The following is a 22,922-nucleotide window of genomic DNA, read 5'->3' as shown; positions in this document are numbered from 1 at the left end:
TAATATCCTACTTAACTGCCCTGAGATAATATTTTAATCACATATCCACTTCGTTGTGAAGGTTGGTCTATTGTAATTGGTTTTTTCTCCGATATTTTCTTTCCCTCTAAACATTTCTTTGGTAATGGGTAAGTCAAAAAACACTTTGTTAAAGCTTAAGATTTGTTCAAATTTCAAAGAGAATGCCCTTATTTGGAGATTGGGAGGGAACTACACCATTTATAAAAACTTATACTTGGCTTTAGGGTTTCAACTCAACAAGATTTGGAGTAGCAGCCGTGTTAGCCTGTATTTGCAAAAAGAAAAGGAGTACTTGTGGCACCTTAGAGACTAACCAATTTATTTGAGCATAAGCTTTGGTGAGCTACAGCTCACTTCATCGGATGCATAAAAGTGGAAAATGCAGTGAGGATGTTTTTATACACACAGATCATGAAAAAATGGGTGTTTATCACTTCAAAAGGTTTTCTCTCCCCCCACCCCACTCTCCTGCTGGTAATAGCTTATCTAAAGTGATCACTCTCCTTAGAATGTGTATGATAATCAAGGTGGGCCATTTCCAGCACAAATCCAGGGAGAGAAAACTTGGATTTGTGCTGGAAATGGCCCACCTTGATTATCATACACATTGTAAGGAGAGTGATCACTTTAGATAAGCTATTACCAGCAGGAGAGTGGGGTGGGGGGAGAGAAAACCTTTTGAAGTGATAAACACCCATTTTTTCATGATCTGTGTGTATAAAAACATCCTCACTGCATTTTCCACTTTTATGCATCCGATGAAGTGAGCTGTAGCTCACCAAAGCTTATGCTCAAATAAATTGGTTAGTCTCTAAGGTGCCACAAGTATTCCTTTTCTTTTTGCGAACTCAACAAGAGTTTCTAGTTTTGATGTTTTTTGAACTTCCAAACAAATGATAAGATCAGTTTCAAACCTACATTATATTTTCCTTCTGGAACACAGTTTTCCTTCCTTCAAAAATCGAGGCAATAGTATTTCAAATACATCCTGTGACATTCTTATGCACATACATGTACATATAAATACACCTAGACATTCAGCACAGTTAAGGTCACATTAAGAGGACACAAATGCACACAACAACAAGTGGATCACACCGAAAGTTCCCAGTACAATAATCCCCCCCTTTCTAAAAGGCGGGGCTGGGGAATGTATGGCAAGTTTTAGCGAGGCACATATTAAAAGATGACAGATAAACATATTAAATTATAACAAACTTTGTTGGCAACAGAGCAAAGTAATCTCATAAAGCAGGATACAGTGCCTTTTAAAAAGGGAGACTTGTCTAATGTTGTACAATAGGATTAAACAGAGCCTTGTCTTTTAATTACTATTTGTTGAACATGATCAGTGTGAACAGACTTTTCTATCTTTAATCCTTTTGACAACTGCAAATTAGTTTAAAACTTTGAGGCAACACAACAGAACCAAACACTGACAGATATTTGTAAGGGCCAGACATCTGACATGCACTTAAGGCCTCTAACACTAATTAAGCAGCATAATTTTCCTTCACAGCATAAATATACCAGTCACTTTATAGAGATACTGGAAAAATGCACAAACTCTGCTAAATTACATGTTTATGCACCTTATTAGTACAATATTAAGTGCAACCTATATGAAAGTAAAATTTACAAGTACACAGACTGATCAGCCTGTCTTAACTACCTAATGAAATTATAGCCCTCTCCTGGGCCACCTGAATAATGTAATCTTCATTTATACACTGCACTTGATTGGTTGGAGGGTGGACTTCAAAAAGGCATTTTTAGTCCTTGCTAAGATGGATTCAGCTTGTAACAGTGGGCAACCTTAATGGAAACATTTATCACCAATACGGAATTTAATGTAGTAAATCACAGTTATTTTTCTATAATTAGATTAGAATATCATGGCAGGCATCTATCTCACATTAATGTAAATGCCTCCTTTCAAAGTATATTATCAGTGAAAAAGTGACTACAAAATTCATCATGGGGTTTCATGTTTATTGTCTCTCAGTCATTTCTATATCAAATTTACTTTGTTTATGAGTAAAATAGTTTCCCCTCCAACTGCCAGTTAACCCAAACTGGGATCTGAAAGTGAAGCAGTGTTCCTTCTGATTTGTATGTCATCGTTAATAATAGCAATTCCTCATGCGGGAGGTAATTAATAATTCTTTTGATGATGCCAACACTAGGAAAGAGTCCAGTGCAGTCTCCTACAGATGGGTGGTACAGGCTCTGTAGTTCTGAGAGACGTAAGAAGTAGTCAGATATATTTAAGTCAGCGATATAAGCAACTATTATTCAGAATACCCATGATCTGTGCTGAGCAAGCTGCCATTTTTACATAGACGCTTTTTTTTTTTTTTTTTTTTTTTTTACCACAAACCACTTTAAGATTGCCCACTATAGAGCAAGGGCTTAATCCTACAAGGTGACTAGCACTTCCTATGAGTTGCAAAGTGCCTTTAACTCTCAATGAACACAACAGTAGTAGAGGGTGCTCAACACCTCTGGACTGGGGCCTAGATAGACAAACTTGAGAAAATAATACATTTTATTGTTGCTAGGGTGTGTGTGTGTGAATAATATATAGGACCCAATTCTGTGCTCTGATGTACACACAGGGCTCCTATTGACTCATATGTATAGTAGAGGCTACATGATGGTGAGGTATAAAGGTTTGATTGGTTGAAATTACCAAAGCCACCAGTCAGTTCTGGAGTTGATCCTAAATTAATGCCAATAAAACTTCTGTAATACTGCACCAGGCCAGCATATAGGCTGTGTATGACAGTGTTTCACAGAAAAATGATTTTAGAAAAAAATAGCTATTTAAAAATATATAGTGGTGGTGTTGGGTGGTGGTGTTTGCTTAGTGGGGGTTTTGTTTTGTTTTTGGTCATATCATTTTAACTCTAAAATTATGTTGTTTTAATACCATGAGTCCAGATTGAAAGGTCAAGAAGATGGTAAGTAATACATTTGAGAAAGCTCTAAAAGTGATCAAAAATAACTTTTCTATGCATAATAATGCCACAATTATAAGGTCTAATATCTCATTCTACCAAGGTGACGAACTGAAAATGTATTATGTGAACACACAAACAGACACGTAAATATGGGCATTGCTTGCAACTTCACAGTATGCCTCACAGCTATTCTGCAGCTTTCCCATATGTCAGTGACTAAAGTCCGGTTTCAATTTAATCCCATGATTCTGAAGCACAGATCATAACTCACCCACGACTTCAGTCAATTCCCAAAAGGGACACGATATACATATAAATATTATGCATTTATATCTACACATGCAGAGTCATAATTAGTGCATATTCATATAACACACATAGAATGGCACCTTTTTAAATACAATCTCAGTGTGCAGAAAATATATTCTTTCATCAGGTCTATTCTCTGCAATATCCATTCCTAGTTTATAGGAATGTGAAAATATGGATTATATATGTTTACTTAAAATATACATTTCCAAGTGCACACAGAGTAGATATTTGCATCAATTAAGTTGTTGCCCTGTACTAGAAAGTCCACACATTCTAGCTGTGTTTTTTTTACATAAATTGCTTAATATATTTAAGCAGAACAGATAGTACCATTTATGTCATCTACAGACCACTCACCCCCTGCCCATTTATCTTTGAGCACAGCATGTGCATTCTTTCCTGTAGTATGTAGTATATTTAGTTTTATACAGAATCACTATTTTTCTAGCACTAAGGTACTATCTTACAGAGTGCAATGAAACCAGCAGACAAAAGTAAACACTGCTAAAGCCTGCAGTGCTAAAAAATATCTTTCTAATCATTCAATGGTATGTGCCATTGCTATGACGATTAGAAAACACAGTCACAGTCCTGTTTATTTAAAACAATCTTTAGTTCAATATCCCTGGTCAGCATTTTGACTGTCAATATTCAGTCATGCGAGTCTTTGATTCAGATACTATATAACCCTTCTGAAATTACAAAAATAAACTTTTGGGGGGCAGTGTTAAAGTGGCTAACCTCAAAAAGGTTGGGGTTTTTTCAGTCTACTATATTAAACTAATGCATGTTACTGGAGAAGCTGCAGACTGCAGTAGATTTCTGGCAGATCAAGATTTTGGGAAACAGAGATGTGGCCGCAGAATTTTTTAGAATTCTCTTCTGGTCTTTGCAGTCTGCCCTGAACCAAATTAGATTTGCCAAAAAGGCTTAGCTTATTTTCTAAAACATATTTGCCAATCTGTAGCAAATAGGTTGTTAGATATTTTCCCTTGTTGGATATAAAGTGCTCTTTTTGATTAGTTCATCAATAGTTATCAAAAAACTCTATGGAGAAGGTACAGTTTCTCTACCAAGACTCTACATTCTCTCTCCTCCCATGCTAATGCAGTTCCCTGACATTTAAACATGGGACTCATCTAAGTCAACATCAGTCTCACCAAGCTCAACATGCGTGAAGCTAAAGTGGCTGGTAAGGAGGGGATTCTCCATCCCATTGTCCTCGCTGATGTGAAGGACAGTGTCTCCATGTTGCAGTAAGCTGGTTGTCTCAAGGCCTGCAAAGTCCTCTGTATCAGAGAGCTGTGTGGGTGGGGTGCTATGTACTTGTGCTGGCCGGGGCTCCAAATCCTCCTCTGTTTCTTTTTCCTTCTCAGTGGGAAGCGCCTCACTCTGAAATCAAGGAGAGCTTATGGTCAGGCTCCACTCATGGGAAGAGAAGGGGGTGGGGGACAGAATATAAACCAGCGTGTGCAAAATATATTCAGATCTGTAAACTAATAAAGGCTAATCCATAACTGCCCCTTGGTTTATTTGAAATGTTTAAAAGGGTATAAAACCCTAAAATGTTATGCAAAAACAGTTAATTTTTTTCTGGCTGGTGAATTTGTAGTGGGAACTACAAAGATGACATTGCTTAAAAGGACACCGCAATTTGAAATTATTTTTTTCCCCTCATAACTTTTCCAAAATGTTTTTTTCTGTCTCTTCTGCACATAGCCAAGGATGTATCCCCCTGGGGAACCAGATAAAGAGACATCAGAAAAGAAACCTTTGTCTCATTGGGCTGGCTCTAAATTCTGGGTTACAATTTGTAATTTACTTACACAGCATCCTCCACCCATTAGTGATGTCTAACACCTGCTTTTTCCAGCAGTCAGTGCACGACAAATAGCTTCTTTCTAAAGGTATCCTACTGCAATCAGATATATGATTTACTCTAGCTAGCGTGAGTACCACTAGCAGTGAAGCTGCAGTGGCATGGCTCTCAGCCTGCACTATACAACCCTGTCCTGGACCCTGGGTACTTACGCGGGTGGCTAGACCGTGCTCAAGCCCATGTGCCGCAGCTCCACTGCTACGGGCACTCATGCTAGTTAGATTAACATTAGCTCAGGTATGTCTACACGTGCTGCAATCACACACCCTGTCGACATACTCAAAGTCTGGCACCTTTGCTACTGCAGTAATGTGGTTTTGGTAGGAATCCTTCCATACTGATGCATTAGTCTACCCTACCCCAACCCCCATTCCTCAGAGACCAATGTAGCTGAGGAGAGAGTTGAATTAAAACTTTCCTGGTATAGAAGGATGTGAGAGAAAAGATCTGTACAGACAGGAGGAGGAAGACATAGGATCAGTCAAGCTAAGGACATGTCATGATGAAGTGCCAACGGAAGTGGAAGGAAAGAGAATCAACACAAAGATCTGGGAGCTGGCAATTTAAACAAGAAGTGGCATGGGTAACCACCTCACTGTAAAGAAAACAGACTCTGCAGTCTTCACACACCAACCCCTTCTCTTTACGGCCACAAGTGAGATCATTAGCCATTTTCACTATTTTTTCAGCAGCTTAAATCACTAAGTAGAGAGGTACTGCATATGCATGTACCCACTAGAGATTGAGCAGCTAACCTACTTTCTGACTTGTCAGACGGGTTACCTGGCTGGTGGTTTGGCTATGGAGATCAGCAACAACAATGGCAGGTGAGGTGGTCAGCACAAGTTTATTCACAGCTTCTGGCTTGCTGACTTCTGCAGGGCTGCTCCTGCTGCAGCTAGGTTGCAGGGCTGGGATGGGTGTAGCATCTGTTGTTGAAGATGTTGTTGCCTCTGGCTGAGTTTCAGTGAAAGTCACTGATCGCTTTTGATCCACTGGGGGACCAGGATGTGGGGAAGGATAAATACAAAATTACTCCAATGTAGAAAAAAATATCAGAATATAACAAATGCTTTTATGTTTATACGGTGTCTTTCATCCCAGATTTCAGAGTAACAGCCGTGTTAGTCTGTATTCACAAAAAGAAAAGGAGTACTTGTGGCACCTTAGAGACTAACCAATTTATCTGAGCATAAGCTTTCGTGAGCTACAGCTCACTTCATCGGATGCATATGCATCCGATGAAGTGAGCTGTAGCTCACGAAAGCTTATGCTCAGATAAATTGGTTAGTCTCTAAGGTGCCACAAGTACTCCTTTTCTTTTTTCATCCCAGAGTGATTTACATATATTCATAACTGCCATGTGAGTTAGCTATTACGATCCTCATTTAGATGAGGAAACTGAGGCACAGATGGTTAAGTGACTTGCCAAAGGCTGGATAGGAAGTCTGTAGTAGAGCTGAGAATACAATCGAGAGCTTTTGACTCCTATTTCTGAACCTTACCTAGAAGGCCACCAAGCGGGAGTAAAGAGCAAGCAAAACATAGTTACCTACACTGAAATGTACCCATTAAAGTTAATATCCTTGCCCTTGTTTTTAATTATGGCTAAAGATTTAGGTTGTAGCACATCTCCTGCAGCACTGTTCCTCTTAGGACCATCTTGATTCACTAATGCAAGGAAAGGTCCTGCCTGCTAGATCACTAACCAATGTGCTCTGCACAGGCTTCCCTTGAAAACCACTTGGACGCTTCAGGAGGTGCAGAATTCATCAACTGCCTACCCTATTGAGCAATGTTAGCCACAAAAAGAACATAGCACCAGTGTTCCAAAGACTAAATTGGCTCCCCTATTTGCTTCTATGTTCAGCCTTTAAAGCCCTGTATAGTTTAGGTCCTCGCTATTTGAGAAACTTTCTCTCCTCCCATGTTCCACCAGGACACCTGGTGTTGGCAGAGGCACTCTCACTAGCAATCTCTAGAGTTGCACATCTGAGTGCTGTTGACAGGGCATTCGCAGTGGAGGACACCTGACTCTTAAATACTCTATCTATGGGTGAGAAGATAATTCAATGTCTATGTCCATTCAGATGTCGGTCTTTGGAGAAACTACCAATTTTGTGGAAGTGTTTTTTTCTGATGTGATGTCTGCCCTCCAGAAACTAGACTGAAACCACTAAAATTCACATCACATGGACTACTGAAGAGCAGCTGGATGATAATTGCCAATTCCTACCTGCCAGGGCTAGACATGAACTGATAAAAGACTATACATCTCATTACCAATCCCCCGAAATGATCCAGAACTTCTCTTCAGAACAGTCTACAGCAAGGGTGGACAAACTTTTTGGCCCGAGGGCCCGATCTGGGTATGGAAATTGTATGGCCAGCCATGAATGCTCACAAAATTGGGGGTTGGGGTGCGGGTGGGGGGGGGGTGAGGGCTCTGGGGTGGGGCTGGGGATGAGGGGTTGGGGAGCAGGAGGGTGCTCCGGGCTGGGACCAAGGGGTTCGGAGAGCAGGAGGGGGATCAGGGTTGGGCAGGGGGTTGGGGTGCGGGAGGGGTCAGGGGTGTAGGCTCCAGGTGGCATTTATCTCAAGCAGCTCCCAGAACCAGCGGCATGTCCCCCCCCTCCGGCTCCTACGCAGAGGCGCAGCCTAGAGGCTCTGTGTGCCGCCCCATCCACAGGCATCACCCCTGCCCTGGTTGCCAGCCAATGGGAGCTGCAGGGGCAGTGTGCTGCTTCTACGCATAGGAGGGTGAGGGGGGACATGCCACTGCTTCCGGGAGCCGCTCGGAGATGCGGGATGCACGGAGTGGGCTCCCTGACTGGAGCTCGAGGGCTGGATTAAAATGTCTGAAGGGCTGGATGCAGCCCCCAGGCCACAGTTTGCCCACCCCGGTCTACCTATGTACATTTCACACACAGTAAACTGTCTTAGAAGGAAAAACAAAATCTAGTAGCTCCTACTTTAAAATATTAGATGCCAGCTGTGGAAAAGCAGAAGTTGTCTCACCACTTGGTTTTGTTTTTGGCTGTATACTTCGACGAGTAGTTGAAAGTCGAGCCCCGTGATGGCTACGAGATTCAGTTTGGGTCTTCTGACGTGAAAGAAGAGGTCTTCGTAGCTAAGGTACACAAAGCAGAGTAAAGTTAGACCAAGGAGATACTAATGTACAACTGAAATATTCACCTTTATGTGACTAAGTCATATCATTTATACCATTCTCCTACGTACAGCCACCAATTTTTCTTTTTGTGGGTATACATGTTTTGGCATCTTTAATTTAGACATCAGTGTAGTATAAAAGCAGGTGATGAAATAATGGCACTTCATACCAATTCAATTTTAATGCAGTGACCTTTGCTCAAATAATATAGCTATAGGGGAAAGGGTTTGGGGATTTGAAATGAAGCATAACTTCTTGCTCAGTGGTTTGGCAGACCTGAATGGTTCAGCTTGCCCACGCACTTCCTGCTAATTCAGAGGATTGTGATGTGGTAATACATTCTGGGCAAGGGGAACAGAAGATAGAAGATCTCAGTAGCAAATGGACTGCAACAAATGGAAATTGTCATGTTCACTTCGTCCTGTGATCTTACCTGCCGGAGGCCTCTCTTCCTTCCTAGTGGTTGCTGAAGAAGAAGATTCTGTTGTCCAGGTTCGCTCTGCACACTTGTTACCCTGTTAAGTGTTGACAGTACAGTATTAGCACAACCATAAAAGTACAGTGGCTGATTAGAATAATCCCTGGCAATCATGACTAAAAAACAATAATGGCACAGTCACTTCAAAGACAGCAGCATCGTCTTTGAAGGATGGGGGAAAGTATCCGCTGGGTTGCAGCTTCCAGGGTTTGGGAAGGGGATGGGAGTAGGAATCATGGCATTCAGGACTAGGCCACACAGAGGTAGCACAGAGCTATAAAAATTGAGATTTTCAGTTTTCAGTCATTGATTGATGCATCCCATTCTGCAATACCCACTTCTCTGTGTCCTTTGTCACATTGGCCTACACAGACAAAGGGCAAGAACGCCATTTTATTATCTCCGTTTGTTTTTTGGTGAGGGTAATTACACAGGCCTATTTCTCCCAATTGGATTCCAAAGCCCTCACCTCAGGTTTATCTTTTGGTTTCAATGCCATTTAAATAAATGAAAACGAAAAACGAACACAACTGACAAAGGTTCCGTTCACATAAAGGGTGCATGACTTATGCAAACAGGATGCATTCAGCATGTTTGCAGCCTCAAGTCTCTTTGTGGCTAATGAGCAAAATAAATACAATTAAATATAAAAACAAATCTACAGTATTCTTTTAGGCCTTAATACGTTGTCAAAGAAATCTGAATAATTGAATTAAAAGTAAAGGCGCTTTAAAATAGAACAGACTGCTAAATGCTGTAAAGTAGTCTGTATTACTGTTCAACTAATTCCTCTGTTAACCTGAGATGTGTAGCAGATTGTTCTTCTCCTCAGTCCTTTTCACAATACTGTATTATTCCTCCCAGTTCAACCACAATCAGAGTTACTCATTAGCAGGCAATGGTCACAAATGTTTTAGTTGAGTGAGCTGAATCTGAGACAGGTACGGTTGCAATGGTAAGTAACACTTAGATGAACTTCTTTCAAAAGGGACAGCTGCCTACTTGGGACAAATCCGAACCACTGAGGCATGCATCCCAATTAAGCAGCTTCTAAGATTGTTTAGTATGCACTGCTGAATATTCAGTGCGTTCTGGCATTGGCATGTCTTAATGTAAGAAAAAGAACATTCCCTTTCTTCTCACTTTTCCGGGGCTTTCTTGGATCTTCCCTGGAAAGAGGTCAGAGCCTCTAGGTAGGTGTGATTTGACACAGAGCCTTACCAGGACTGGAGGAGAAAAAGACAAAGCTAATACTTTTGTGGGTTCATTACAACAGCATGGCCAGGAGAGTAGTTTAGCTCAACACCAGAAAATAATGTATATTTGGGTCCTTTCTCTCTTGGACAACCCTTTCAAAAGATATCACCATCCTCTAGAGCAAATACTCAGCACAGTGCAATTTGATTTACAATGAAACGTTCTAAATGTCAAGACGAGACTATGCCCCTATGATCTGCATGATCCCACAAGCTACTTCTAGCTGCCAGCATTACATTCTTGACCCAGACAATGGCCCTACAGCACATACAACTGCTTAGACTGCAGTAGACTCCAAAAGTGATACATCCTCAAGGGTATCAAGGCAAATAGGCTGAATTTACATTTTTCCTCACGTAAGAAATCCAGACAGTTTGACATTATATGTATACATTCTGTTAATTTTCTGCTTCTAGAATTACTTGAGAACTTGGCTCCAGCAAATATTTAGCGACTCAGAGATAGATATTAACATGTGAATATTTTCTTTAAATAGAAAAAATATTGAACCTCAATTTGTTTCTAAAGAGGCTGCAGAATATATATTTAAAATGGTGCAATAAAAAGTTTCTGTTCAACCCAGTAGCTAAATACCATTGAGTTATGGTAAGATTGTTATTACAGTTTCTGAGGAAAAAATGATGACGTTTAGTTCTATGAAGTTTGAGACCGACCTCTGACAGAAAGACTAAAATTATGTTAAATGTAAATCAGGGGTTCTCAAACTGGGGGTCAGGACCCCTCAGGGGGTCACGAGGTTATTACATGGGGGTCACGAGCTGTCAGCCCCCACCCAAGCCCCACTTTGCCTCCAGCATTTAATATGGTATTAAATATATTTAAAAGTGTTTTTAATTTATAAAGGGGGTCGCATTCAGAGGCTTGCTTTGTGAAAGGGGTCACCAGTACAATAGTTTGAGAACCACTGATGTAAATAGTCTATTACAGCAATGACAGGTTTCAGAGTAATAGCCGTGTTAGTCTGTATTCGCAAAAAGAAAAGGAGTACTTGTGGCACCTTAGAGACGAACCCATTTATTTGAGCATAAGCTTTCGTCATCCGATGAAGTGAGCTGTAGCTCACGAAAGCTTATGCTCAAATAAATGGGTTCGTCTCTAAGGTGCCACAAGTCCTCCTTTTCTTATTACAGCAATGGAACAGGCATGTCAAAAGGCGAACATAACGAAAACACCTTGAAAAACTCATTAGGTAAAGATAATTCATTATACTTGTGAGTGTGATGTTACCATACTACATGTATGTTAGACATAAGGAAAAAACGATTCCCATGGACTAATCTGTGCATTAAAGACAAACAAAAAGAGATGAGTGACAGAAAGGTTGGATTCAGTTACTTTTCCTCTCTGTTGGCCTGGGTTTAAGCCTCACTTACATCAGATGCGAAATTAGTTTAGTGTTCTAGTGGACAGACTTATGCTGTCACATGAATTGGCATAATTCAGAGTGATCTTATGAGCGTGAACGGCAGACTGGAGGTAAAAGTTGGGGGAGTGCTAACAGTGGAATTTGGCAGGAAAACCTGCACAGAGCCCCGCCCTGTCCTTTTTACTTTCCTATATACTCAGATTCACCCCACATTTTGAGAGAGAGAGAGAAAGAGTGCAAGTGTAAGATGAATGACTGAATTTCCTGAAATAGTTATGATTCCATTATGGTTGTTTTTTCCTCCTCCAGAACAGCAACAATAATCTGGCTTCAGTGAAAATTAGTTCCAAAGGGTCTCTTGACTCCATACGTACCCTCCCCTTCTTTTCTGCCTTTCATTGTCTAATAAACAGGACCAAGAGTGCATTCTTGCTTTGTTCTTGGTTTGGAGCAATCATTATATTTGGGAGGTCAGTTTGTGGAGACGCTACTGAACTGCTTTGAATCAAATCCAATGCCATTTTCACATGACATAGTTTACTCTACTTCTCCTGTGAACCTGGAATCTACTAGAGGATTTTTGTTGGAGCACATAAATCTCATTTGTTGGAGCAGAACACGCTTGTAAACTTTCCTGTCTATCAAGTGTGCTCTACTGGGTACCTATGACAAGGTGCCATGTCCCCATAATCATGTTACATGGTTAGCACAGAGACAGACAGACAAACAAGCTGTTCATGAAAAATTATTGCCAACCGTACAACAAATGTCAGGCCAGTGTAAAATTCATACCACACAGAACATACTGGAATAAGCATTCTCAGGTTGGCATTTATGAGAAGTTATTTTCACGAATAACAAGAAATAATGCAACAAATAAAAGTGTGGGTGGGGGGAAGAGGGAGGGGAGAAGAACAAAAACCAGAAAAAGCAAGCAAGTACTGTAGCTGTTAAACTATATTGAATGGACTTTAGTGGTTGCCAGACCTTCAGATAACATCCAGAATGCACCTGCTGAACTTCTCAAGACACCAGGCATGACCTGGGATTTCAACAGACTGTGAAATTTCCTCCACACTTGCCCTGTTGATATTAATTTGCTCTAGTTTTCCTTATTAATCATGAATAATTTAAAACAAGCATAATTAGAAATGTTGAAATGGAATTTTTTTGTGCATCAGCTTTCAATGATAGAAAGTTCTTATTCTCTTTTCCCTTGTGCTTTGGGGAAATCTTCCATCTTTTGTCAAGTTATAACCTCAACAAATCATGATGCTCAATAAAAGAGTTCCCCCCCCCAAACCCTTTCTGCATAATCTTGGGAATTTGAACGTTATTCTCTTCCTGTGTTCATTGCTATTTACCTATGTAACTCTAATTGGTACAAGCACAAAAGAAAAATTACTTTATTGTTGTCTTTATTTATTATTGTTCTTTTGATTTATTTGAAATTCCTGTTTTCCATAATGTTCTATTCTTTGTTTGTTTCATTCCATCAATTGTGACTAAATATCAGCTTCTGAATTCAGTATGCTATCCTAAGCAGTTTTTATTCCTGTGCTCCAGTGAAGATCAAAGATATCTAAAGAAAAATCTTGGCCTGTTTTATTTAAACTAGTGTTCCTGAATAGAAGAATGTATTTATCCTCTGCTACAACAATGATCTCAATAAGCAGCTGTACTATCTCTCTGTTCTTTTGCTTCTCTCCTTTACAGAAGGAATGCAATTTGCACTTTTAAATACACACAATACAGCTAAAATGTTGCTTTTTTCATTTTACACAGAACTATAATTGTAGCCTTTTCACAAAGATCAGGTTAATTATCTTGAGTCTCTTTTAAGGACTGTGGAATAAAAGTGTGGAATAAAAGTGTCATTTTTTTAAAACAAAGAAGTCTATGACTATGTCTTCAAAAAATAACAAACCCCATCAGAAATAGTCTCTCTGTAGAAATCTACCTCACCGAACATGTCAACTGATCTTCTCCTTTACTGAAACTCTGTAACACAGAACAATACAGGAGATACAAACCTGTTCTGGGCAAAGGTTGATGCGTTAGTAGCGAACGGAACTCACTGTGCATATGTTTAGACTTCACAGATCAACATGAATTGTTTTGACATTGATCTTGTCAGCTGGCTCAGCTGTCTTAAAACTCCAGGACTTGTCACCAAGAGTTGCTGTGTAGCCTGACTCCCATTTATCAGAGTCAAGACATTTCACAATCAACATTAGGATGTGACTCAATCTGCAGGTCAACCGCCAAAGGTAATCAGGTTTTCACACTAATAAAGTGAATGCATTTAACTTCCTCTATAAAGAAATATTTGTTTGTTTTTTTCTAGGCTTCTGAACTATTGCTCAGTTGACTCTCAAGAAGACCGGGTTCTTAATGATCTTCTTTGCAAGAGTAATACATTTTGCTATAAAGTAACATCCCTGCCTCGGCCAAAGGACAAATGTCTGTTCTTTACAACACCTTCCACATTACCACCAATCAGAGACTGATCAAGGCAGGGCACACAAACACAAGTGACACTATGAATCATGGGGTTGATCTCAATGACACATCCAACAACAGACTTCATTTTCCATTTTTCAACATTAAAATAAAACTGGAGAAATCTCAAACAAAACAAAATTAATTCACAAGAATACCTCTCAACACATCCTCATCTTTAGGCAAGAGTGATAAAATAACAAAGAGTGATGTGGTATATTTCAGGGAGCAGACTGTATTCTCCCAGTATGTGGGAATGCTCTCTGAGAATGAAATAAGGAGCTTGTGATGAGTGAGAACTTCCCCACCTCATGAGGATCAGTTGAGAGGTATGACCATAGTAGTACACCAGGAAGAATGATTAACATGGCTGAGCTGACTGTTAAAGGTGCAGTCCTCCTTTTAAAATCTTACGACCTACGTATTTTAAAGGCACAGTAATAACACTGTTTGTTAATAGCATCTGCCTGAAAGCTCTAAGGCTAGTGTTTGTAGAATGACAAAACTTTGTAATAAGTGGGGATTCCTATAAAGGCATTCATAGGGAACTGTATTTAACATGGCTTATGAGGATTAGTATTATTAATGAATGCTAAAGAAAATAATAATGATTAAAGTGTTTCTTGATGGTAATGTTAGATTAATATAAGGACAGATTTTTTAAAAAAGGAGGTCCCCAAACTGGTTCTCATAAAAGGTTACATTTAATGAGGTGGTGAAAATAATGCTTCTTTCTTATGTCTTCAGAGCAATAGCTAGCAATGGAAAAATCCACAACAGGCAGACAAATATTTTAGCTTGGAAGATTTTTCTTTTTTTAATTCCCTCACAGTTGTTAGGAATTAAAAGCTGTTGGCAATCAACGCTGAAAACTGAAGTCGGGTTACTACACCTTTGACTTGCAGGCCTGAGTATCGATGAACAACAAGAAACAGACATGGAAAGAGAGACAAAGGATAAAGAGAGAGAGAGACAGAGGATATAGGGAACTGATTATTTCCCAGCACAGACACTGACAGACAGGTAGTGTTGACACTGTACCTAGAGAGGCTGCCCTCAGCGGCCAGGCTCTGGGAGTCATCGAGGACATTAGGTTCACTGCAGGAGGGGCAGGGAGATGAAGCATTTAGGGAAAGAAAATGCAAAAAGCATGCAATTGTCTCTGTTTTCAAGAAAAAAAAATATCAACGGAATAAGAAAGGAAAAGGAGGACGGTAAAATATTTGGTCTTGCACTGGGTCATCAGAACATATGACTCAAGGCGTTGAAAGAGGAACATCTGATCAATCTAATTCTGGATAAAAGGAGCAATTTACAAATGGAGGCTATGATACATGGAGACCTCCAAAGCGATACAATACATTGCATGAGCTAAGAACCTCACTGAGGTGTGATTCTAGTGCAAATAAGGGAGGGGGATGATGGGGCTTAGAAAGTTTTCAAACCATGTTGCTGCCTGTATTCCCTGTGATGGTATTCTGTTTACTTCCAGTTTCATTTAAGATCTTCCCCCTACAACCACCCCATAAACTCACTTATTCAGGCTTCTCCTTGAAGCGCGAATCAATTTATCATGAGCTGCAGAACAACATTCTAGTTCTGATGCCATTAAAAGGCCAAACTGCAGGAAAGCATGATCTTGCATTGTAATGAAACTGTAAGTAAACAGCTGGAATGTGTACTGGCAAATCTGTCCCCAGTCACGCTGCCTCAACAGCTGCCTACTTCCCCTGTTAAGCAGGAGCAACCAGCAGTATTCCATCCTGTTCACTCATATGTGAAATATGAAAGATAGAAAGAGGTCTGGTGGATTACCAGCAGGAAAGCAATAATATTACTATACATGTATTAGTTCATTTATTAGTTTGCATGTGTAATACACTCAAAAAATCCCAGAGACCATTGCTCATCCATGACTAAAATGGGTATGCAGCTGAGAACAAGGATTATGTTTGCTGGGCCAATGAAATATCTACCTTAAACATTAGATTGCATGCTTACAAAGCTAAGAGTCCAAATCTATATTGCAATTACACTACACTATTTTTCTGAGCATCACCAATTAAAAAGCACCACAGCCCACAGGAAAAAATTTATAGTAAAATATACTTATTTTAAAGACACTAAGGAAATGGAATGAAATGAGTTTAAAGGTGTCCTCACAAGCAGTGTCATCCCTAACCATTCTGGGGCCCTACGCAGCCCAGCCCAGCCTCCCCCCATGGGGGAGGGGGTGCCTCTCCGGGGGGGGGGGGGAGGGAAGGGCTGGACCCAGGTCTCCGTGCGGGGGCAAGAGCAGGCTTGAGGGGCACGGGGGAACTGCCCCCCCAGCACTCACCAGTGGTGCGGCTGGGGCCGGGTTGCTACACTTCCCGCCGGCGGGGAGTGCAGGCCCCGACTCCTTAGGGGAGTGGGGGCGGGACTGAGGCGGAGCAGGGGCTTTGGGGAAGGGGTGGAGTGGAAGGGCTAGGGCGGAGGAGGGGTGAGGGCCATGGGGTAGAGGTGGAGCAGGGGTTGGAGCAGCACGCAGCTGTGCAGGGCACAGGAAATGTGGTGCCCCAAATTTCCTGGTGGCCTACACAGCTGCGTACTTTGTGTATGGGTAGGGATGGCCCTGCTTACAAGTACCCTTTATACAAACTCTGGGATAAAATTTGGAATGGCTTCTAGTTCAACAATTACCTCCCTTATCTTTGCCGGTATGTACTATAGCTGTTTCTTTTAGCTGTTACATGCTCCACACACTGAGGGATTTCTAACTGAATTACAAACAAGGCTGGGCAAAGGGACAATGGCCAGTCATAAGATAACGCAGTATTCACATTTTCAAGGTTTATAAAAAATGACATAGATGAATCTATACATTGACCTTTTATCAGCGCTCTTTGCAAATCTATGTCACATATAAATAAAAAATAAACATTGTTTAATGAAAAATAACAGAATTTAACTGGAAAAATTCTTGTTCATCATCTTCTATGTCACACACCTGACTAATGAGTGCAATGTCCAATACCCAAATCCTCTCTCTCTCTTTCTCTCTCACTCTAAAAAGAGGCATCCAAGATTAGCTCTAACAGACAGAGAAGTTTATGGTTTAGAATAATCCCACTTCTCTTTCTGCCATTAGCTAATGTCCAGAGGAAAACTAATTTTTGTTCTGACTTGGGGTTGAGATTGTACTGAAGAAACTTTTCCAGCACCCTGGGATTTCTCCCTACTCATTTTAAGTGTTGTATGCAGGACTCTGGCTCAGAATGAAACCTCTAAGTGTACTCTGCACCCTGAAATCATGCCTATATCTTTGAAATCCACCACATCAACAGGCATGGCATTAGCAGAGAAACAATAAAGATGCTGTCAGTTTCTCAAGGGAACGTTTCTAACAATGAAATGTCGTTCTCATGAAGGTTATGCAGTATACATTGCATTGAAGAATTGTTATGTTCTAACCTGCGGCAAGTATTTGCACTGACATCAATGGGACTACTCGAGTGAGCAAGCACTGCAGGTGGATGATTAGCCTTTTAGTACTGGGGTAATGAATTTACCACCCTCACCCTGCTGCTGTGTCTGAGTTACACACAATATACCTTTGGAATGTCTGCTCTGGAGAACAGAGTGGGAAAGGAGAAAAGCACATATTGTTACCTTTGGCTGGGTAACATGCCCACCTCAGCCTGAGGTGCAGACATGCTGGAGATATGGCTGGAGAACCGCCGCCTCCCAATGGCACCCATAAGGTAGGTTTCCTGTTCACTTACCACACTGGGCATGCTCACTGAGTCATCTAGAAAGGACATGGGAAAGAGACCAAAAAAGAAAAAAATTCATCCAAAACACCAATGACACATTTAAAAGTTTCCAGGTAATTCCAGATCCTGTCCCATGTTCATGCCTAGTGCACGCAGAACTCTCTAAGTCACTCAGGTCCGACACTGCAAACATGTGCATCTGCTTAACTTTTCTACCACAAGTAGCCATAGTAAAGTAACACATGTGCATAAATGTTTGCAAGCTCAGGGCTTTAGACTGCAGGCCCTTTGGAGAAGGGACCCTCTCTCTGTTATATATTTGAACATTGTTTTGGACAATGAGTTCAGGGCGTTTAGATGCTACCACAGTACAATTATTATTTTTAATTTATCCAACAAAATATAAGGCCTCTTGAGAATGAAAACTATAACTGGACATTTTGCTCATAAAAAAGTTAATACATTTCAAGATCCAGAAAAATCAACCTTATTAAAAGATTAAAGGAAAGAGGAAGAGATGTACAGATGCAACAGTGTCTAACTTGCAAAATGCAGTATTTTCTCAAAATGCTGATCTTATATTCATGAAAATATGGGTGAACTTGCATAAAATAAGTCTATCACATATGTTTAATTTTGATTAGAGCTGGCTGAAATTTTCAATAAAATTTTGAAATTAAAAAAACCTGACCAACTCTATACAGAGTCGGAAAACAGAGGACAAATTCATTGAAATTTTTCCATATTTTATTTTTTTTTTACATTTCAAAATAAAAACTGGAGAATTTTTCATGTAATATTTCTAGCCCCCCCCCATTTTTTACCAGCTCTAATTTTGATATGTTGGGATAATCTGTGGGTGAATAAATTCCTGTTTCTAGAAAAAAATATTGCATATTTATATTGTAGTTGGATTTAAAGAGGGCATGTATCATTCAAAAATAAATCCAGTACTACCTATATTTTCAGTTACATCCCAAGGGAACCTGAAAGCTGTTAAGTTTTAATTTCTTCTTATGAACACCAAGATGTGGAAGTTTTTCTGCATTTAATTATGTGAATTTGAATGCTATACCAACGCTGCTGCATTTATTTGATAAAAAAAAGTCTGTGTATTTGTAACACAACACAATAACTCTCCTATGACATTGGAGGATTCTTTTAATCAAATGATCACTTTTGACCTGCAACCCAACAAGTAGTTTAAATACTACTTATAGAAAGGTTCATGATGCATGTTGTTCCTCCGACATGCCATTAACTAAACTGCCTCAATAGCGTCTCTTTTAGAATTAATTTTCCCTGGAGAATTTAGGTTCATTTCTTTGGGTTATTTTGGTGGCTCTCTCATGCTTCTTTTCGGCATGTCAGCCAGCTTTAAATCAGACTGGAGGGGACAGTGCTGGTGCTAGAGTCTTTACTGGCCTAGGCAAACAGGAAGATGTCTATTCATCACAGCTGGCAGTCACTTGTAATGAATCAAAGACTGTCACCAGAAGATACCATGGTCACCAACTACAGTGTATAGAAACCAGGACACAAGCTGTGCAATGTTTTGTAATAAATCCTTATGTATCAAGTTTCAGGAGGAGCACTCTCTCTGTTAGGGACATCATCTCCACACAACAAGCTCCTACACTTTTTCATATTCTAGGGCCATTGCCTCTCTCATGTCTGAAGTTTTCTGGGAATAGGCAGTTGTCCCCAAGCACCAAAGGTGAGTGGCAAGGGTTTCAAGCCATTAGGACAACCTCTGTACCACCAGAAGACAATAAAAGCTACATGAGTGGGAAGCCCAAGCCTCCTGGATAGAGATGACAGGGGCTCCTGGCTGATGGTTTTGAAAGAAGCCAGGAGCTTCTTGGATGTTTCTGATATCAAAACTTAATTCAGGCAAACTCAGTGGTTTCAATGAGCTTCCCTTCAAACTCAAAGTGAAACTCAGACTGTACAAATCCACACAAACTATAAAAAACTAAACCCTCTCTGCAAAGAGACACCAGGATGTTTCATACAACTCAGAACCTTTTCTGCCTCTATCACTGGGTATAAAGGAGTGGAGTATTGGCTGACAGAAGTCTTAAGGCTTGATGTCCTCTGTTGATCAGCTAATGTATTACAAAATGCGCACAAATGCTTGATTAGGTCCTACATCCCAACCAGCATAGACACTAGCCACGGCTTGACCACACACAGTGCAGGTACAGGTACACATAGAAGCCCGTGGTTCAGAGATGAGCAGGAAGTGCACAGCAAGCTGATACTGCTGCAATGTGATGCCTGCTACACAGCCACCAAATTGCTCCTGCCTAGTAGCAGGATTCAGGCCAAAGAGGGGACTGTTTAGCTAAATGCCTTATCAGCATTGTGAAGACTGCCATGTCTCTTCTGCGTTATTCACGGTCTACACCTGCACCTTACCCTTCCTCAGCCCTGTGCTCAAGAGTATGGAAGGAGGCACGTAAGGACTTGACATTAACAACTGCATAGTGCGGCGACCACCCCTAACGCTGAACCATGTGCCCGCATGTACCCTCTGTTCACACGTGCGCTGGAGAGCAACAGCCTTTTCCTCCTGGCTGTGCACGAAGAAAGGGCTTGCAGCATTAAGGCCTCAAGCAGTAAAGAGTCCCTGATCATTCTACTGCCCAAAACAACACCCTCTTCTGCCCGTACAGCAGAGCTGGGCCTGGGCAACGAGGGGCCGCAACTGTACTCTGATCCTGCCCCGGCAGCCACATACTTTCTTCATCCTCCTCATCGGTGCGGCTCAGAGTGTCCTGCGAAGCCTGATGGGAAGGCTCACTGTCCTGCTCCCAGACAGTGCCGGTGCCCGTGTTGGAGCGGGACATGGTAGCGAGGCTGAGGCGGTACGCGGAGGTGGAAGTGCCCACGGTGCTGATGGAGGTCTTCCCTTGGTAGGCTGCACAGAGTGGAGAAAACAAAGCCGAGTCAGTTCCAAGGCTGAAAGAAATATTGTTCCCCGTAGGGCGAGGGCATCTTCCTCAGCCTGGGTTTAGGGGAAAGGCGACAGAAGTGGGAAAGTCAGAGGGCCAAATGGCCTTCTGCAGCGGCTGTGAAAGAGAACTCTACCACTGCTTGTGCTTACTCGACACCAGATCAGTACAACTCTACCAGCTCAGCTAACCTGCAAGACACCTTTGTCACTGCAAAGATTTCTTATGTTCTCCCTGAGCCATATTGCCACATCCACTGCCCCTCTGTGACGTTTAGCAAGCAAGGCACATTATTATGGGGCAAAACACGTAGAGCTACTTTCTTTCTGAGAACAAAGTACTCGATATAAAGTTTCCCACAGTCTGGAAGTAATGAGTGCTCTCTAGTGGCAGCAAATGTACACAGCAAAGGAGAAAGTTTGCAGAAGTGGCCACTTCATGAATGGTCAGGAGTTTTCCCGTTGATTTCAAGGGCGTAGATTTGGGCCAAAAAATGCTCAGCTGTCCTTTCACAAGGAAAAAAGAAAATAAATATCTGCTGCTGATAAACAAGTAGCTAATTCTAAAAGAGGGGAGCTGAGACTATCTAGATTTTAAAAACTACTTTCACCTCTACAGCCTTGGTTACAGTGCACTTTGGTCAGTAGTGACTGAAAGAGGTTACCACCTGACAGCTGCGTGTAGGTATATGAGAAGTGAGATGGTGTTCTTAGTTTAGTTAGTGGAGAGGTGAATGTAACAAGGCTGCCATTACAACTGGCCGTAATCTGCACTTTCGTTGGCTGTCTCAGCTGACGGGGCAGTGATTGGCAGGGCATGGAAACCAACCCTGTCGCCCTCAGTGCGTTGCGGCACATTAACGAGGCAGTGCAGGGGAGCTTTGTATGCTGTACCTCATCTTTTCATAAAGAAGGGGCTTCAGTCTCCAGGGCTGTCAGGCTAGCACCTTTTGCAAGCACAAAACTCACTTTAAAAACATAATAAATTACCATGCATAAAGCACCTGTTGCTGTGGGTCTGCTGTTGTACCCCAGTGCACCCCAGAAGAGAGGACGAAGCAGTCAGAACAGTTCCATGCAGTGCCTTTCTGTTTTTGTAAATTCCATGTATTTGCGATAGAAGCGAGAGCTGCACATTTCTATGCATTTAACTTTCCATATATTAAATCAAGTTTCGCACACAGAGTGCTATACTATGGGCAAAACTATTGACTCTTGCCGTGCGTACCCACACAGAGGGGTAAGAAATCCTCTTTCCTCTGTGTGCGAGCATCCTCCCCCTCCCAGAACAGCCTTACCTGACCCACTGTGTACTGCCTCCTTCAGGATTTTGAGCTCGCTGTTGAATTCCGTGATGAGGGAGCTCTTGCACAGAGGGCGTGGTATGAAGCGCCTCTCTAGCTGGTCAGCGATATGTTGCCGGGCAGTCATCTCCTCGTGATTCTCTGCAGGTTGGGCCAGCAGCTGACAGAGAGGCATAACAACCCCTGTTAGCAAAAGAACACTCCAGCATCACAGAGAAACACTCTGTCCCTTTCCAACTAGCTCATGAGTGTCTGGCATCAGAATCCCTTGGCTGCTTGTACACCTACAGGCTGAGGATTTTTGTCCTTGTATGTAAGAAGTTGATACAGCAACAAGCAGAGGAATGTTATCTACCTAGGGATGAGCTTTGTAAGTGCATGTGAAAACACAACCGAACACGTAGGTTTTTTCTCAGGTTTATGGAATACTGTATGATTATCTGATTCAATGTACATTGAAACCAGTCACTGTTGCTATTAATATACTAGTAGGTAGGAATCAGGGCTTCCTTGTGCTTCCAACCCGGGTTAACTGGCCCATCCTGGGTTATCGGGTTAAACCCAGATTCTGCTTTCACTAAGGTGGGTAACCCATCCACTTTGCAGTGAGTATGCAGGCTAACCCACTTGAGTGCCAAGTGTCATCCAGCACCTTCCCATAATTTCTCCATCATGTGCCAAAACAGACAGACAAGTTCTCCCACAATCCACTGGGAGAGAATCACAGCAGCACAAAGAACCATGGGATGTCCCCTAGAAGTCCCAGTGACCACAAAGCAATGTTGGGGGTGCCGTGCAGCATGGCTGCTCACTCCCGGGCTAGGCTAAGTCAGATGCTGATCATCCGGGCTAACTCTGCAGTGAAGACGTACTCTTATTGGCTGGGGCAGAGAACTAACCCTGTCACCAGGGTATCTAGGAATTGCAGCTCACTCC

The 22,922-nt window shown here is 41.5% G+C and overlaps 1 protein-coding gene across 8 annotated transcripts in view; it reads right to left on the bottom strand.

Moving 5' to 3' along the window:
* Positions 1-780: 780 nt before the first annotated feature.
* UNC80 (unc-80 homolog, NALCN channel complex subunit) overlaps positions 781-22,922 on the bottom strand; it is a 187,766-nt gene continuing 165,624 nt past the window's right edge. For 6 of the 8 annotated variants that reach the window (XM_084643900.1, XM_084643903.1, XM_084643906.1 and 3 more), the window contains 8 exons: positions 21,981-22,146; positions 20,470-20,649; positions 17,623-17,761; positions 15,013-15,069; positions 8,781-8,862; positions 8,194-8,305; positions 5,959-6,170; positions 781-4,688 (listed from right to left, as the gene is read on the bottom strand). In XM_084643900.1, the coding sequence (XP_084500026.1) occupies positions 4,419-4,688; positions 5,959-6,170; positions 8,194-8,305; positions 8,781-8,862; positions 15,013-15,069; positions 17,623-17,761; positions 20,470-20,649; positions 21,981-22,146 (1,218 nt within the window). In that variant the 3' untranslated portion in view covers positions 781-4,418. The remainder of the gene's footprint in view (positions 4,689-5,958; positions 6,171-8,193; positions 8,306-8,780; positions 8,863-15,012; positions 15,070-17,622; positions 17,762-20,469; positions 20,650-21,980; positions 22,147-22,922) is intronic. The other 2 variants (XM_084643905.1, XM_084643907.1) reach the window with 1 other exon arrangement.

This window comes from Lepidochelys olivacea (assembly GCF_965140295.1).
Source record: "Lepidochelys olivacea isolate rLepOli2 genome assembly, chromosome: 11".
NCBI classification, from domain to species: Eukaryota; Metazoa; Chordata; order Testudines; family Cheloniidae; genus Lepidochelys; species Lepidochelys olivacea.
Note: the sequence above shows the minus strand (reverse complement) of the source record. Positions and strands in the feature narration are given on the sequence as shown.